The following is a 19193-nucleotide window of genomic DNA, read 5'->3' on the forward strand; positions in this document are numbered from 1 at the left end:
TGGGACCTCTTGCCCTGAAGTCCAGCGCTGATGCCACTACGCCACCAGCCAGCTTTGATGGTGTCGAGACTAGCGCTTGATTTGGATTTAAGTGAGGGACAGTTGCGCAGCATCAGCCTCATTCTCTCTTCCCAATTCCCCATGCGATCTGACAGAGTTTGAGCAGTCTTGTAAAGAAGAATGGGGAAAAATTGCATTGTCCAGATGTGCGAAGCTGATAGAGATCTATACACACAGACTCAAGGCTGTAGTTGCTGCCAAAAGTACACCTACTAAATACTGACTTGAAGGGAGTGAATACTTTATCTATCAATTATTTTGCATTTTATATTTGGAATTAATTTAGATCACTTTGTAGTGCCAACTCAAGCTTTGACAGCTAAACCAAAAAATCTCAGCTGATGCAGTGTGGTACTGATGGAGCACAAGTTTTTCTGTGAAGTCATATAAGATGCCATGCAGAAAGGGAGTGAAGATGTACTAGCAACAGGAAGTTGGAAAAAAAAGGATTGAAAACACAATGAAACTTGATGGGCCAAATAGCCTAATTCTGCTCCTATATATCTCATCAGTTTATGACAATGACTTGGAGAGAAAATATGCTACTTTTGTCCCATTTCTGTGGAGCTATCCCATATTGCACTGCTCCCAAGATCAAAGTTGGATTCTCAACTGGACCCTGCCAAAGATATTAATGACAGAACATGAAATACCATCGCTCTCTCATCCAAGGCTATCTTAATTGCTTGTTCTCCACAGCCTTGCACTGCTGACATTTACTTGGAGCTCCTGCTATGTCGGCAGATGCCCATAGAGGCCAGATCCTGGTTATCTCCCTCTTCATTCTGTCATTATAACAGCATACCACTTTGCCAACAGGTCCCTGGCGGTTCACCCACGGAGTCAGCAGAGTGCTCTTGAGGGTCAGAGAGCTCGAGATGGGCTTCAACCTCCTGCCGCCCTTGTAGCCCTGACCAGCCCAGTCTGCCTTCCCTCTCAGCACCTGTCAGTAGCCGTCAGCGTGTGGTGAGGCTGTACAGCCCCCCCACTTAAGAGCTGTGACAGACGAGAAGTCTATCCTTAGAACACTGAGCACTTAATTGTTTCCCAGTTTTATCGCCACACATGCACACTTCCTGCACAGGGCACTTGGCATGGGGGACCTGCAGTAAGGAAAAAGGATAAATGGAGTAAGAAATAATGTCAGATGACAAGCAGCTGACAACATTGTACTCCAAGCAGAGAAGGTTAAGGAGGGAATCATGAGAATGTTATAGAATATAGTATGTTACAGCACAACACAGGCCCTTCGGCCCACAGTGTTGTGCAACCATTTAACCTAACTAAGATCAAATTAACCCTTCCCTCCTACATCGCCCCCCATTTTTCTATCATCCATCTGCCTACGTAGATGTCCCTGATGTATCTACCTTTAACTCCACCCCTAGCAAAGCATTCCACACACTCACCACTCTGTGTATAAAAAACTTACCCCTGATATTCCCCCATACTTTTCTCCAATCACCTTAAAATTATCCCCTCTGGTGTTATCCCTTTCCACACTACGAAACCTACGACAACCCTCCACACCATCCACAGAAAATCATTAAAGCTTTGATAGACTATGAGGTGGCATGGTAGCATAGTGTAACACTATTACAGTGCCAGCTACCCAGCTGTCAATAAGGAGTTGTACACTCTCTCTGTGACAGCCTAGGTTTTCTTCGGGTGCTCTGGTTTCCTCCCACATTCCAAAGATGTACAAGTTAGTGGGTTAATTACTCACATGGGTGTAATTGAGTGGTGCGAGCTTGTTGAGCCAAAAGGACCTGTTACCATATGCCGTTTTTCTAAAACTTAATTTATAAATTTGATTAAATTTGTAACATTTTAGACATATGATAAATAAGGAGATGCTACTTTCAATGTGATGAGGCTTCAGAAGAGAAATCAGCCTTAGAGTTCATGAAGCAATGTGAGAGTGAGGAGTTCTTTCTCATCTGAAAGTGCTATCTGACAGCAGCGTAAGCAGATGCAATAGTAACTTTTAAAAGAAAGCACATTGAATGAAAAGGAAATTACTTTCAAGGTAATGGCTGGATACCAAGGAGTGGGACCAGCTGCCTAGATCTTTCAGAGAGCTGGTTTATGTGCCCCTCCGTTACATGATTATATGATGATTTATGTTATGTGTAATCAGATAAAAGGATGGAGTTCCTAGCTTCCTTACAGTTCTGTGGTCAGAAGATCTAGTTCTGTTGATGAATTGGCTGATCCAATCACTTTCCTGCCCCAGCTGTTCCTCGGTACAGGTGTGGCCCTGTACTGCTACATTCCCTCTGTGCTGGGCGAAGAGGCAGTACACTCTGCTTAGGTTTACAGTGGCAAGGAAATCTATCCAGGGTTCCTCAATAACGGTGTGATCCTCGCTGAAAATTGAGATTAACCTGCCTTAGTCTCATAACTTGAGATTCATCCTGAAGAAAGGGGTGGAATTGAAGGAGTAATCGTTAAGGATTAAAGATTAGCTTTTTGTCCCATGTACAGTACTGTGCAAATGCCTTGGGCACATACATGTGGCCGGGGGTCCTAAGACAGTGCTATATTTGTCAACACAGAGCGGAGACCAATTTTGTTAGTCTGGTGGGAGCAAAGGATGTTGGGAATGGCGAGCGTGGACCGCTGCAGGAGGGATGTGGGATGTGGGATGTGGCAGAGAATTAGTGCCAGGGACAGGCGGCATGGGACATACCCAACCCTGAGACTCCAGGCAAGGTCATTTGATTTCAAACAATTGGTTTCTTGATCATTGCAGAATGTCTCTCCAGTGCTTCCTGCTCCTTCCCCTCCAACCATAATTCCCGTCTCCCTGCCCCTTTCCCACTCTCAGTCCATAATAGAGACCCTCATCAGAATCAAGCTCATGATCACTCACATTTGTCATGAAATATGTTTTTTTTTGCAGCAGTACAGTACAGTACAAAGGTCTTGGGCAATTAGAGCACCCACAAGAAACCTCATGAGAAGAATGTACAAACTACTTACAAATAGTGGCAGGAATTGAATCCCAGTTGGTTATCTCTGGCATTATAAAGCATTACGCTAACTGCTGTGCTACTGTGCCTCCCTCATTATCACAGGGTGAGATATTTTCCAAATTGTTGTGGGAAAAGGGGGAAGTCACCTGGAACTAAAGTTTGTCCCCATTGGAAGCCTCAAATTCTGTTCTCCATTTGTGAGTCAAGGTATTTAGATTCAACCCTATTCTACTGCCTAATTGTTCATACTGAAACCTCTAAATCAGAGGTTCCCAGCCTTTTTAATACCGTGGACGCCTACCATTAACCGAGGGGTCCATGAACCCCAGGTTGTGAACCCCTGCTCTAAACAGAATCCGAATCAGCTTTATTATCACTGACATACGTCATGAAATTTGTTGTTTTGCGCAGCTGTACAGTGCAACACAGCAAAAAAATGCTATTAAATACAATAAGAAATGTGAATAAGTAGAGCAAAAAGTGAGCAAAATAGTGAGGTGTGTGGTCATGGGTTCAGGAATCTGATGGCAGAGGGAAAGAAGCTGTTCCTAAAACGTTGAGTGTGTGTCTTCAGGCTCCTGTACCTCCTCCCTGGTGATAGCAATGAGAAGAGGGCATGTCCTGGGTGTTGAAGCATTGCTTTTTGAAGATGTCCTCGATGGTGGGGTGGACTTAGCAAGATCTCTCCAAGTTGCTGTCCACCACCCTGGAAACCATAATTGACCATTTACAGAGGGATATTTCTATCAACAAGTCTATAGTGCACCCAATAATGTCAAGGAAATACCCAGCAAAGCAGAGCTTTAGACAACAATCAGAATCAGAATCTTTTTTTTTACCAGAATTAGTTATGGTTCAGTGCCAAACATGAAACACAGGACAACACCATAACAGACAACAGAACAGCAACCAACAATTTACAAGACAATTATGCAAACAGCCATGAGCAATCAACCGTAAGCAGAATGGTCACATGTGTAAATGTCAATAATGAAACTTAATGTGAACATATTGAACAGTCTCAATCATTATGAACAGAACAAGGATAGTGGGAAGGACCACTTAAGAGATGTTGTGCAGGGACAGTTAGGGTATTGCACCTGAGTGAGTTTTGTTGAGCAGCTGGATAGCTATAAAAAAAAGAAGCTTCAGAGATGGCCTGTATTCCTGGTAGTGATGAACTTGTAGGTCTTCCTGATGGCAATTTGGTGAATGAGTGACTGCGAGGGTGGGTGGGGTCAGCAGTCATTTTCTCAGCTGTTTGCTCTGGTGATGAACAGGTCTTTTAATGTCAGTAGCTGATGACCTGTGATAGTCTCCGTTGAGTGGACCACTCACTGCAACCTGGACTTGGAGAAGGAGGAGGCAACAAGAAATGAAACAGTGATAGAGGTGGCCACAACACTCTCAATGATAGCTGAGTAAAGATTCATCCTGAGGTGTTAAGTTTCTTAGACTGGCATAGTAAAAACAATCTGCTGGGCTTTCCTGCTAATGAGCGTAACATGCTTGTTTCACTTCAATGTATGGGTAATGGTAGTCTCCAGGAATCTGGTCAACCACAGACACAGACTGACCATTAATTTCCAAGAGGGAGGGCAGGTGAGGATTGTCAGCGGAAGTCAGTCCTCATTTACAAATGTGTAAAGTCACTTTTTCCACCCAAATACACTGCATTCACTACATGTATACTGCACTGCCCCAGGCAGGAAGGCTCTACAACGGGTAGTCAGAATTACCCAGTGCATCACCAGTACCAGCCTACCCACCATCAAGGACACATATACAGAAAAAAGCCAGTAATATCATGGAAGATCCACCCACCCTGCTTATTGACTCTTTGTCCCAATCTGAACAGGGAAGAGGCTACGTAGCATTTACACTAGGACCACCAGATTCAAAAGCAGTTACTTTCCCCAAGCAGTAAGGCTGATCAACACCTCCACCCACTAACCCACTAATTACCCCACCACCACTGCTTTATCATCTCCTGTCAGAATCACCTTATGTCCAGATACACCTGTGCCTGGGGTCACTTTATAGTCATAGTCATACTTTATTGATCCTGGGGGAAATTGATTTTCGTTACAGTTGCACCATAAATAATAAATAGTAATAGAACCATAAATAGTTAAATAGTAATATGTAAATTATGCCAGTAAATTATGAAATAAGTCCAGGACCAGCCTATTGGCTCAGGGTGTCTGACCCTCCAAGGGAGGAGTTGTAAAGTTTGATGGCCACAGGCAGAAATGACTTCCTATGAGGCTCTGTGTTGTATCTCGGTGGAAAGAGTCTCTGGCTGAATGTACTCCTGTGCCCACCCAGTACATTATGTAGTGGATGGGAGACATTGTCCAAGTTAGACAGCATCCTCTTTTCAGACGCCACCGTGAGAGAGTCCAGTTCCATCCCCACAACATCACTGGCCTTACAAGTGAGTTTGTTGATTCTGTTGGTGTCTGCTTATGGACTTTCAATCTATGCATATAAGCTAGTTATGTATTTATATTTATTGTGTTTTTTATTATTGCATTTTGTTTTCCTTTTTCGTGCTGCATCAGATCTGGAATAACAATTATTTTGTTCTTTACACTTGTGTGCTGGAAATTAAATTAAATTAAACAATCTTGAACGTCATGTCTCAGATGACTTACATAACATATTTGTAAATGGGCCACTGAATATCAACAGTTTAGTTCAGGAGGTCGGGTAATGGAAGTGGTGAAGGAGCAGGAGCTCGGCCAGCTGCTCCGCTGGAGCATCAGAGGGAGACAATGGAAGAAGGAGTGAGTGTAAATGACACCCCCGGCTCTTCTCTTGTTTCAGGGACGTTTGACCGTAGCGTGACGCTACTGGAAGTGTGTGGCAGTTGGCCAGAGAGCTTTGGACTGCGACAAATGTCTTCTATCGATAACACTGACGAAGGACTTCGTGAGCGTCTGGCAGACGCCATGTCTGAGTCACCCAGCAGGGACATTGTGGGCTCGGGAACAGGTAAGGAAGGAGTCCCATTGGTGCACGAACACAAGAGATTCTGCAGATGCTGGAAATCCAGAGTAACATACACAAAATGCTGGAGGAACTTAGCAGGTCAGGCAGCATCTATGAAGATGTATTTATAGATGCTTTCTGACCTGCTAAGTTCTTCCAGCATTTTGTGTGTTCCCTTGGTGAATAATCATTGAAACCTATTGAATATTCAAAGAACTAGATAGAACGGATGTGTAGAAGATGTTTCCTATAGTGTGAGAGTCTAGGATCAAAGGGCACAGCCACAGAATAGAAGGATGTCCCCTTAAAATAGAGATGAGAAGGAATCTCTTTAGCAAGAGGCTGGTGAATTGATGGAATTCATTGCCGCAGATGGCTGTGGAGGCCAATCACTGGGTGTATTGAAAGTGGAGGTTGATAGGTTCTTGATTAGTAAGGGTGTCAAAGGTTATAGAGAGAAGGCAGAAAAATGGAGTTGTGAGGTATGGTAAATCAGCCATGATGAAATGGCAGAGCAGGTTCAATAGGCTGAATGGCCTAATTCTGTTCCTATGTTTTATGGTCTTATATTCTTCAAAGGTAGACGTTTGACTGACTGAGATAACTTCTCACCTGGACAACTGGAACCTTGACTAACTTACAATAAAAACCATATACTATTGGTATTTGTAGGTCTGAGAAGTCTAAAAATTGCAAGTTAAATAAAGTTTGAAGTTCAAAGTAAATTTATTGTCAAAGTACATATCATCATCATCATCATCATCATCATCATCATCATCAGGTGCCATGCCCAGTTTGAGCTTTGACTGCCCTGGCCCACACACTCCTGTTTCAGGTCAAGTGGATCAATTCATTGGTATTCATTTCCAGTTCTCTGGCTGCTGGCTCCATCATCATTTGTCTTTGCCTTCCTTTTGCTTTCTTCCCTTCAATCTTTCCCATAATTACCGTGCATTGTAACTCCTCTTTCCTAATCACATGTCCAATGAAGTTACGTTGCCTTTTCATAATCTCATACATTATTTTTCTTTTTATGTTTGCTTTGTTCATGACGTCCTCGTTAGATATTCATTTCCTCCATGATATGTACATATATGTTACCATTTTCAACCTGAGATTCATTTTCTTGCTTAGGAAATGGATTTCCATTTCCTGTAGTAGTTTTCAAGACATGTTTGGTCTTTCTTGCTTTAGGCACTGTACAAACAATCCATCCTTACATTTCCAAGGCATACTCACTAAACTATCTATGGTGTAAACCTCACTGGATGTTATGATAATCTGACCAGAGTAGATTTCATCTTCATGGCCCATTAACCAACTTGTTAAACAGGTTGCAAATCTGATTTCATTCTTCCTTTTCCCTTTGTCAATACCAGATGTCAGGGCAATCCCATCATGCCATTCCCCTTACATATTCCCCTTTAATCTATTGTCTCACACTTGCTCACTAACACTCTTCTGATTTAAGAGAGGCAGCATCTACAGAGGTAAGTAAATAGTGAACATTTCAAACCAAGAGCCTTCACCGGGACTGGAAAAAGGGGGCAGAAGCCAGAATAAGAAGGTGGAAGGAGGGGAAGGAGCGACAGGTGAGACCAGGTGAGGGGGAAGGTGGATGGGTGGTGGGGGATGAAATGAGAAGCTGGAAAGTGATAAGTGGGAGAGGTAAAGGGCTGAAGAAGGAATCTGATCGGAGAAGCCAGTGGACTAAGGAAGAAAGGGAAAGAGTGGAAACAGTGGGAGGTAATGGGCAGGTGAGGAGAAGAGAAAGAATGAGAGGAAAACCAGAAAAGGGAATTGAAAAAGAGAGAAGGGGGAGGAGAAATTACTGGAAGTTAGAGAAATCAATGTTCATTCCATCAGGTTGAAGGCTACCCTTACAGGTATGAGGTGTTGCTCCAACAGCCTGAGCTTGGCCTCACCGTGGCAGTAGGGGAGGCCACGGATAGACATGTTAGAATGAGAATGGGAAGTGGATTTGAAATGGGTGGCCACAGGGAGATTCTGCTCTTGTAGCAGACAGAGGTTGGAAAAATTAAAGCTGAATTGGCTCGCAGGCTGTTAACTGTTCACGTGTAGAAGGTATTCCAGCTAGTGAATTCCTGACAAATGATGCCTTCTTCAAAACACTCAAGAATGTGCTGACATCCTTCCAGTCTGACATCCATTAATCCATTTTTAGTGTAAGAGCTGCAGAAATGCTGAGAGATAGGCAGGGTCAGCCTTGCTGTATCTTATCATATGACTCTCTGACCCTACGCAGCAACCCTTCCCCCACAAGCAGTATTGTCAACGTACAACCATCTGATATGACATGTTTAGAACTGAAACCTGAAGCCTAAAGATGTTCAGGAATTTGATCTGTTGTTAGGGCTATTTCCAGGTGATTTCCAATTATAATTAATACTAAATTATGTTCACTTGTGTGCATCCTGCTCCAACATTGTGTCCCCCAGTGAAGCTGTTACCTAATTTCTGATTCTGTCCCTTTGGAGATATGACAGGCACCAAATGCCTTACAGAGTCCCTGCTGCTGGGATTGTACGTATCCAGGCTTCCCAACTGTGGCTGGGTGTAGACCCAGCGATTCCATCTCCTGCTTTCGAAATCCCTGACCCATCCAGCTCACAGAGTCAATTGTTACCCAGTGATATGATGGTTGGCCATCAGTAGGTGGTCTTATAATTGATAAGGGAAAGTGTTCAAAGTCACTTTTTCTGTTGGTTGATGATTGTAGCAGCATGTTGGTGATTAATTCTGGAGATTTCAGGACAATCATGGAACAGCGGCAATAGTGATTACACCATCTGGAGAATGGAGGAACAACTCCTTGTTCCATTCCGCTGATTGTCTGTATGTTGATACTCCAGGGATTCTCCCTTTTACTTTCCTCTTCTCCTTTAGCTGGAGATTGCAGTGGGATAGAATTTCACCTTCCGGGCAATAAATCCTGTTCTCTGCGTGGGCGCTGGCAAGCTGATTTGTCTTCCGCAGGAAGGTCAGAGCCATCTCCATTCATCCTGTTGCTGTTCAGGATCGAGAACATTGACTGGTATCATCTGCTTCCTGAGCCCTGCTACTGATGCTAGCTGAGAGAACATCAAGAGGGGAGTTCATAAGTATGGAGTCCTAGGAAGCCAGAGGAAATATTGGCATCTTAAATGCTAAGTTTCTCTGAAACTTTCAAAGCAACAATAACAAATTTATATCGTACCTTTAACACAGTAATACATGCAAAGGACTGTAGTTTTATGGTGGCCACAGATACCAGAACAAGTGACCAATAATTTGGTCAAAGAAGTAGGTGATCCTCCATTCCAGAGCCAAGCTCACTCCAGCCTTATATCATAGAGTCCCATTGCACAAAGGATGTGGCCACCGGAAAAAAGAGCTTGGATGTGCCTTCCACTAAACAAATGGAAGATAAGGATCGGTAGACCATCAAATGTAGGCCCCAAACAAAATCTTGAAAAATGGGGATGACTTTCCCTATTACAGGAGGCAACTCTCAGTGAAGAGAGAAATATGTGACAGAATCCACCCCATCCCCAGCGAGCGGAGTATTCTGGTGGACTGAGGAAAAGACCATGATCTCAAACTCAGAACATTTGGTCTCATGGAGCAGCAGCAGTCCCTGCTTTGACACTTGGGTACCCTACAATAAAGTGCTGGAAACATACCACTGACCATGTCTTGGGTAAATATCCCAGATCCATTTCCAGAATGGGCAAACCATTATCAACGTCCTCTCCCGGGCAGCTTTGCTGAGCATCAAGGAACTTCATGCTCACACAACTCTGGGCTGCAACCCACATTGTCTGCAGTCTGACACTGGACCTGCCTTTCTCAATCTTTTTGCCCTGGAGGAACCCTTGAAATAATTTTCAGGTCTCAGGGAACTCCTGCATAAATATTATTATATCACAGAACGTTAGTGTTATCAGTAAGTTGTGGATATAATAATTCAAAAAAATTATCTATGTTCTTTTGAGTAGAGAATGAATTTTTAACTAACCTTTCTTGAAAAAAAACAGGAAGTTAAGCTTAGCTTACCTTTCTTGAAATTAATCTTTCTTTCCCTTTCATGAATTTTAAAAACTCATAAGGCAAACATAATAAGCAGACTGAAATGAGACGATTTCTATCCTTGTTCTTGATGCTTGTTAAATAAGAAAAAGCTTGTTCACACATGTAAGAAGCTGAAAACTGCAGCAAAATGTTCATTGCTTTCCTGTGAATGGGAGGATACTCTTCTTTCACAAAAATTCAGAATTTGTCCAGGGGCAGGTCAGTAAATCTCATCATGAGTGCACAATCAGACTGCATCTCACAAAGTTCTTCCTCTTCTCTCAAAGTCAAGTTCTCAGGCTGAGCAGAAGATTCAGAGAAAGGGTCACTCACCGAGTCATACACTTGTGTTGAAAGGGAGGAAATATACTGTTGAATTTTGTTCTGCAGTTGTTTTCAACAAGACTCAAGATTTTCTGATATTCTTCCTCATTCTCAAGCCCAAGCAGCAGTGGAAATATTTCAAGATTTCCTTTTGCAACTTGATTTTTCCAAAGATTCAGTTTCCTTTTAAATTCAAGAATCTTGTCACTTGAAGTCAAAACATTTTCTTCAGGGCCTTGCAGAGACTTGTTCAACTGGTTCATATGATTAAAAATGTCTTAAATAGGTTAGTTTTCAAACACTCTTCCTCTGCTAAGCCACCATATCTCTGTATGTATCAGGAGATTGGTGGGATCTTTGTCCAGGTTTTCACAGTTTTTAAACATTCTCGAGTGAACTGGTCTTTGTTTAATAGTTAACTATTTTTGTTAGATCATCTAGAACTTTTTTTATTTCATCTCCAAGAGATTTTAAATCAGCACCTGTCTGTGAAGAGAGCAATGTGTTGTGACAATGTCAAGATTTTCTTTTTTTAGAAGAGAAACAAAACCTCTCATGGAACCAACCATTGATAGGGCACCATCAGGACAGACACCAATACAGTTCCTCCAAGGCAGACCTTTTGTTTCCAGATATGAAGACAAAACATTAAATATATCTTGGCAAACAACAGGAATTCTGCAGATACTGGAAATTCAAGCAACACATATAAAAGTTGGTGGTGAACGCAGCAGGCCAGGCAGCATCCGTAGGAAGAGGTGCAGTCTTTGCCTTTGCTTGTGTCAGGCAGCTCTTTGGAACAGAAAAAGTTTTCTTGAATTTCGACATCATTTCTTTACAAATCTTTCATGACACTTATTGGCAAAATCTGTTGACTCATCAAACTGGATAGAAAAGCTGAGAGTGAAACCTTTTCAATTTCTCATACTGCATCTTGTCCTAGCATTTTACCCACTATAATTTTACATGCTGGCATTATTAGGTTCTCACCAACTGTGTGACTTTTCCTTTTCTGGGTAATAAGTGCCGCTGAGTCATGGCGCTTGAAAATTCCTTTTTTAGAATGAAAATTTCCCCCCAATTTTCGACTACACCGTTAGAGTTTGTTCACTCCCATTAGTCAATTGGCGGCACGGTCCTCCTATAAAATGCTGTACTGGGCTGAGGGACCGCTAACAAAATTGCTAATAGGGCTGCTCAGTCACGGCCCACCACAGCGTTGCACAAGGTTCAAAATATGATTTTTTTTCCAATCATGGTCTTTCGCAGAACCCTTAGTGGCCTCTCGCGGAACCCCTGTTGAGAAACCCTGCACTAGACCTTTGTAACAAGCGTAGTGTTGCCATAGTGTTGGGAACGGCGTTCCATAAGGACAAAAGAAATGCTTAAAGTGCATTCTCAAAATGCTGAAAACAAGTACAAGAGGCTGTGCAAGCCATGGAAGGAGCGTACCATCCAAAGCAGCACATCCACCTGCCCCACCTGAGGCTGATTCTGTAGGTGCTGTGCAGCATTTGTGAGCTGCCTCAGAATCCATGGAACTGTAGTCGAATCAAGATATCTCTGAACCTAAGAAGAGTAGGGTAACAAGGTAGGATGCTACATGGACAGAGTCCTAGCGCTTCATCAGAAACAGGTTTATTATTGCTGATATATGTTGTGAAATTCATTGTTTTATGGCAGCAGTACATTGCAATACTTAAAATTACTATAAATTGCATTATGCATGTATAAGAAATAAATAAGGAGTGCAAAAAGAGAGCTAACTAATGAGGTAGTGTTCATGGGTTCATAGACCATTCAGAAATCTAATGGCAGGGGGGAGAAACTGTTCCTAAAACATTGAGTGGACATCAGGAGCTTCAGGCTCCTGTACCTCCTCCAGGATAGTGGTAATGAGAAAAGGGCATGTCCTGGGTGGTGAAGGTCCTTAAAGGTGGATGCTGCCTTCATGAGGCACCGCCTTTTGAAGATGTCCTTGTGGGGACATGAGCGCCCGTAGTTTAAATCTGCAACCCTCTGCAGCTTTTTCCGATCCTGTGCATTGATGCCTCCATACTAGACGGTGATGCAATCAGTCAGAATGCTCTCCATGGTGCATTTGTAGAAATTTGCCAGAGTTTTTGGTGACATACCAAATCTCCTCAAACTCCTCATGAAATTTAGCTGCTGGCATGTCTTCTTTGTAATTGCATCAATATGTTGAGCCCAGGATAAATCCTCAGAGATATTGTCCCCCAGGAATTTGAAACTGGTTACCCTTTCCACTGCTGATCCCTCGGTGAGGACTGGTGTGTGTTCTCATGATTTCTCTTCCTGAAGTCCACAATTAGTTCCTTGGTCATACTGAAGCTGAGTTGCAAGGTGGTTGTTTCGACACCACTCAACCAGCTGATCTATCCCATTCTTGTACGCCTTCTCATCAGCATCTGAGATTCTGCCAGTGACAGTTCTGTCGCTATTGTGAGCTTCACAGCTGAAGCCAATGGAGAAGTGTTGGATCTCGGAGATGTACATGAGGCCAAAGAGGAGTGGAGAGTTCTCAGGCTCATAGGGCTGAATGAGGACAAAGTAGCAGAAAGTACGAGGTGTTTACTGTTGCCTGTGTGCTTGTAATGAGAGGTTGAGCCGGCTATCAGGAGAGTGACACATAAACAAAGGGCAACTTTGACAGCTTAGTGTTTAACTCATTTAGGGACACTGCCTTGTTCCACTGCTTTTCCTAACAACAGGCTCTTTCATATTCCAGAGGGTGCAAGTCTGAGTCTGGACTGTGCAGCTCAGAGCAGAAAGGTCACAAGGCTGTAATGCAGTTAGCATTGACTCCCCCTTCTTGTAGTGCGTCTATTAGCCTGTAATTTGATTTGTAGCTATTCATTGGGAGTCCCTGCAGCAGTGTGGTATGGGCTGCCATATAATTGGTACTGTCTCTATTTTTACATCATTAGATTAGCCCGTGGTGCCTGGCCACTTGTTGTCTGTGCTGGGCCGACCATTTATGTGGCTTTAATGTAACATAAAATTCATTACTGACCACATTGAGCAATCCCACAGCACCAGTACCAATACCATCCCCCACCAGCTACCTACACTGCTCCTCCTTCCTTCTCCCACCCTCTTAAACACTGTTTTGTGCAGAACATGATTTTAACCCTTTGTGGAGGAAAAGTCAGGACAGCATTGTCAGGCTGTGCATTGGTTAGATTAAAACAAAGAAGCAGGCATGGCAGAGGTGCCCAGGGCCATCTTAAACTGGAACAGAAGACTATGGGCCAAATTATTGTCAGCATTTTTATGCTGGCACGCTGAGGCCTCTGGGCACACACAGTGATGTCACAGGGCCTCATACCTGATGGACATTGCCAGTAAAATTCTATTGCAGATTCAAGCCACAGGAAAACCAATGCAGGTTTGAACTGGGTATCAATATTTGTAATTAAGACTCTCATTCAGATGCCTCCATCACCTCATCATTTACCATCCCTGCACCTCCTCATCACCGCAACACTCTGAAATCAATGGAATTCTCTAATTTTGGTTCTTAGATTATAATTTAGGAAGCTAGTAAGGCCATGGAGAAATTTGAACGTGAAGATTTTAGGACTCTAACGGTTAGAGTCTAACCTCTTACTTACTGCTTGACTTTCCTCTGTGGGTCGTTGGGTGAACAGTGATTTATCAAATAGGGCAAAGAGGGACCGAGCACAAAGTTTGTTATTGACGCATGTACTGAGGTAGAGTGAAAAACTACTTTGCATGCCATATATAGTCCATCACATCAGTTCATTGAGGTAGTACAACTCAAAACAATACCAAGGCAGAATATAATGTTTTATATTTACCAAAAAAAGTGCAATGCAGGCAGACAATAAGGTGGAAGGTCATAATGAAGCAGATTGTGAGGTCAAGGGTCCATCTTATTGTATGAGGAACTGTTCAGTTTTACCTGAGTTAGTTAACTGTAAAGAGCAGCTATCTATTCATATTGGTTTATTATTGTCACATGTGCTAAGATACAGTGAAAAGCTTGTCTTGTAACTGTTCATACACATCAAATCATTACACAGTGCATTGAGCTAGTATAATGTAAAGCAGTAAAATACAGAATGAAGTGTAAAAGCTATCGAAAAATTGCAGTGCAGGTAAATGATAAAATGAAAGAGGTAGATTGTGGGGACAAGAGTCCATCATATTGTACAAAAGGTCCTTTCAAGAGTCTGATAACAGTGGGATAGGAGCTGTTCTGTGTCTGGTGGTATGTGCTTTCTTTTGTACCTTCTACCCAATGGGAGAGAGGAGGAAAGGGTATGATAAGGATATGGGAGGGCTATGGTCTCAAAGCAGGTCGATGGGAGTAGGCTGTTTAAATGGTTTCAGCATGGACTAGATAGGCCAAATGTCCAGCTTCGGATTCGTACTTCTCTAAGATTATGACTCCAAGAGAGAATGTCCGGGGTGTTTAGCTCGCTGCTTTAGTGAGGCAGAGAGAAATGTAGACAGAGTCCATAAACAGGAGGCTAGTTTCTGTGAGCTGTGTAATATCCACCATACAATCATCAGGGGACGAATCTCCATGTAATGAATCCAGACGGGGGCACCTCTGCCATGGAGTGCTGAGGTTCCAGATCATCAGCACTCAGTGCTGCACAAGTTTCCAGCCCCCACCGGATGCCCCTTGGTATTGTTTGGTTCTGCTGAAGTTAAAGAGTTGAATGTCAGAGAGAGCAGCAAATGGTAACTGATGTTTAAAAAAAACTATTATACTTCATTAGGAGTTTGAAGAAATTTGGAATGTCAACAAAAACACTCAAAAAGTTCTATAGATGCACCATGGAAAGCATTCTGACAGGCTGCATCGTTGTCTGGTTTTGGGGGGGCGGGGGAATGCTACTTCACAGGTCCGAAAGAAGCTGCAGAAGGTCATAAATTTAGTCGGCTCCATCTTGGGTACTAGCCTACAAAGTATCCAGGACATCTTCAAGGAGCAGTGTCTCAGAGAGTCCATTATTAAGGGCCTCCAGCACCCCAGGCATGCCCTTTTCTCACTGTTACCATCAGGTAGAGGGTACAGAAGCCTGAAGGCACACACTCAGTGATTCAGGAACAATTCCTAAATGGACATTGAACTCATGAGCACTACCACACTCTTTTAATATATATTATTTCTGTCTTTGCATGATTTTTAATCTATTCAATAAATATATACTGTAATTGAATTATTTATTTATTTTTACTTTTTGTTCTTATACATTATATATTGCATCGAACTGCTGCTGCTAAGTTAACAAGTTTCACGACACATGCCGGTGATAATAAACCTGCTTCTGATTCTGATTCTGATATTGCATTTTCTTCATGCTGTTTTACCAGTCATTTGCACACACCTTTTCATCGGGTGTTAGGTTACATGACCAATTGTGGTATCTGTACAATTTTTTATGTGCTAATTAGAGATGTGATTCATCATATCTGGATTCCCAAATAGGCACATGAGGATCAGTATCAGTATCAGATTTAATATTATTTGCATATGTCATGAAATTAATTGCTTTGTGGCAGCAGTACAATGAAATACATTTTAAAAACTAGAAATTATGATAAGAATTATATGTATATTCAGTATAAGATATTAAATAAATAGTGTAAAAAGAGACCAAATAAAATAGTAAGGTAATATTCATGGGTTGGTTCATTGTCCATTCAGAAATCTGATGGGGAGGGGTAGAAGCTGTTCCTAAAATGTTGAGTGTGTGTCTTCAGGCACCTGTACCTCCCCTCTGATGGTAGCAGTGAGAAGGGCCATGTCCTGGCCGATGGGGTCCGTTCATAATGAATGGTGCCTTTTTGAGGTATCCCCTTTTGAAGATGTCCTTGATGTTGGGGAGTCTTGTGCACATGTGCTTGTGGCTAACGTATAGACAGGAATGTGCTCAGTGTGTGCTGGGGCGACTGATCCCTCCCCCCCCCCACTTTCTCCTTCCTTCCTATGGGGCTCGCTGCGGGAAGATGGAGAGGCAACACTGTGGCGCTCAAAATGCAGCCTACTCTCTTGACTACTTTTCTATCGTCGGTCATGCAGATGCTCAGGCACTGTTGCCATGGGTTACGGCCTGCACCATTCCAAGCCACTGCAGTGCTAACTTGATTATTCCAGAGGACTTACAGCCTAACCCTGGAGTGAACAAGCACTCAGGCCAGTGATTCGCGCACAAAATATCACACTTGAAGAAGAAGTTCCATTTTTATGTTTACAGATTGTAGTTAATCATATGTACATTACAAGAAGTTGTATAATATTTGGAAAAGGATTGAGAATACACACAGCTTCACAGGACTTCTTGTGATCAGTTGAAGTGTCCGTTCACCTTGGGAGGATATCCCTACTAATCCTGGTTCTGTTCCTGTTCTGAATCATCAGGGGTGAATCAGCACCTCACGATCAGGAACGGGAAGTAATACTGAAGCCAAACTGCCAAGTAGTTCACAAGCTTTGGCCACAAGCACCCTTGGAGCTTTGACCATGGGAAACTGAGCCACAGAGGTGATTAGCTTTGTCACATGTATGTTGAAACATCGAAACATGCTGTTTGCATCAGCAATCAATACAGTCCAAGGACTGCTCTGGGCAGCTTGCAGTGTGCACTGCCATAGCATGCCCACAATTTACTAACCCTGACCCAAACGTCTTTGGAATGTGAGAGGAAACTGAGGCACCCAGAACAAATCCATGTGGTTACAGGGAGAACATACAAGCTGCTTACAGTTTGTAGCGGGAATCGAACCTCGATAGCAACCACTGGCACTGTAAATTGTTACACAAACCACACTGGCTCATCATGCAGTTTGAGTTTGTGCAGTTTGCTACATTATGCGATAGATGGCCACGTGACCAGTTCCCCTCCACCACCACACTCCTCCATCTGGTAGAACTGGTCCTCACACTCAACAATTTCTCTTTTGGCTCCTCCTACTTGCTCCAAACTCAAGGTACAGGCCATGCTCTCTTCTCACTGCTGCAGTAGGAAGAGGGTACAGGAGCCTCAGGACCCACAGCACCAGGTTCAGGAGCATCAGACTCTTGAACCAGAGGGGTAACTTCACTCAACTTCTCTCACCCCCTCTCACCCCATCACTGAACTGTTCCCACAACCTATGGACTCACTTTCAAGGACTCCTCCTCTCAAGTTCTCAACATTTATTGCTTATTTTTTCTGTGTATTTGCAGTTTGTTGCCTTTTGCACATTGGTGTTTTCTGTCTTGTGTGTGGTTTTTCATTGATTTGATTGCGCTTTTTTGCACTTTCTGTGAATGCCCACAAGAAAATGAATCTCAGAGCTGTATGTGGTGACATATACATATGTACTTTGATAATAAATTTAATTTGTACTTCGAACACACTCAGGGACCCCAGCAAATGTGCCAGCCATTGATTCGCAGTGTTCTTGCACTTATCTGGCACATAAAGAATGACCCCTTGGATGAGGCACTAGCAAGCTGTCAGCATCCATGGGAGCAGACCCTGGCCACTTGAGATAGGATGAGGAAAAGCTAGAGGGCAAAACCATCAAGTCGAAGACATTAACCCCAAGAGTTCACGAAAGGCGTGATTTATCGCAGCGCAGCATGCCTGAGGTGGTGATGACTGACTGTTACCAGGATGTTTTAACCCTGCAACCGCAGATAAGAGACCTATTAGGTCAAATGAACTAGTGAGATTTATTAATATCTGTCCGGTTCCTGGGGCTAACACTCCACACACATCAGCTCTGAGCTCGTTGTTTCTGACTGGAAATTTTAGGGGAAAAAATGGTTAAAAGATGTTTTGTACTTTGACCCTTTGAAGACCTGCCAATGATCTTATTTCTGGATGAAAGTTTAAAGAAATAAAACTCGCTTTCTACAATGCCACAAGTAAGGAAGGCAGAGAGAGATATTGGAAGAATGATCACATGTGGGTGAAGGCTGCTTAGCCTCGCACAGAGATGTGTGCACGTAGACTAGGTCAAACATTTCCGTAGGGTATCAGGAGAGTCCTCACTGTCAGTCATGCAGGCTTGTAGATCACAGGCACAGGATCGGAAAAAGCTGCAGGAAGTTGTAAACTCAGCCAGCTCCATCAAGACACTAGCCTCCCAGCATCAAGGACACACTCAGAAGGCGATGCCTCAGAAAGGCGGCATCCATCATTAAGGACCCCATTACCAAACATATGTCCTCTTCTCATTCTTACCATCAAGGAGGAGGTACAGGAACCTGAAGACATCCACTCACCATTTCAGAAATAGTTACTTCCCCTCTGAACGGACAATGAACCTATGTACACTACCTCACTATATATATTTTTTGCTGTATTTTTGCACTGCTTATTTAATGTTCTTGATATATATTTCTTAGTTATTATAGTTTTTATATTTGTTATATTATTATGTATTGCAGTGTACTGCAGCCGCAAAACAACAAATTTCACGACATATGCCAGTGATATTAAACCTACTTCTGATTCTGATTCTGATAAACATTGAATCATGGACAGCCCATCTTCTTAGAAGGATGCAAAAAAAATCCTATTACCACTTGATTTCTCTCTGATGTTCTTGTCAATATTTAACCATGTTGCTGAAACAATATCTCACCATTATCATGTAATTGGAGAGAGCTTAGTGTCACATTAGTGTTTCCTACACTACAATAGTCATCACACATCAAAGGGATAGTAAAACACTTAAGTTTCAGATTCATCAGCCTGAAATATCGACTGTTAATTC

General features: G+C 42.8%; 1 protein-coding gene across 7 annotated transcripts in view; it reads left to right on the plus strand.

Moving 5' to 3' along the window:
- The window catches only part of bcas3 (BCAS3 microtubule associated cell migration factor), a 987973-nt gene that overhangs the window by 920350 nt on the left and 48430 nt on the right, over positions 1 to 19193 (plus strand). For 6 of the 7 annotated variants that reach the window (XM_063031775.1, XM_063031774.1, XM_063031776.1 and 3 more), the window contains one exon: positions 5868 to 6035. The exons of the other annotated variant lie outside the window; for it this stretch is intronic. In XM_063031775.1, coding sequence (XP_062887845.1) covers positions 5868 to 6035 — 168 coding nt within the window. The remainder of the gene's footprint in view (positions 1 to 5867; positions 6036 to 19193) is intronic. 7 annotated transcript variants of the gene reach the window in all.

The sequence above is a fragment of the Mobula hypostoma genome, chromosome 23, assembly GCF_963921235.1.
Source record: "Mobula hypostoma chromosome 23, sMobHyp1.1, whole genome shotgun sequence".
NCBI lineage: Eukaryota > Metazoa > Chordata > Chondrichthyes > Myliobatiformes > Myliobatidae > Mobula > Mobula hypostoma.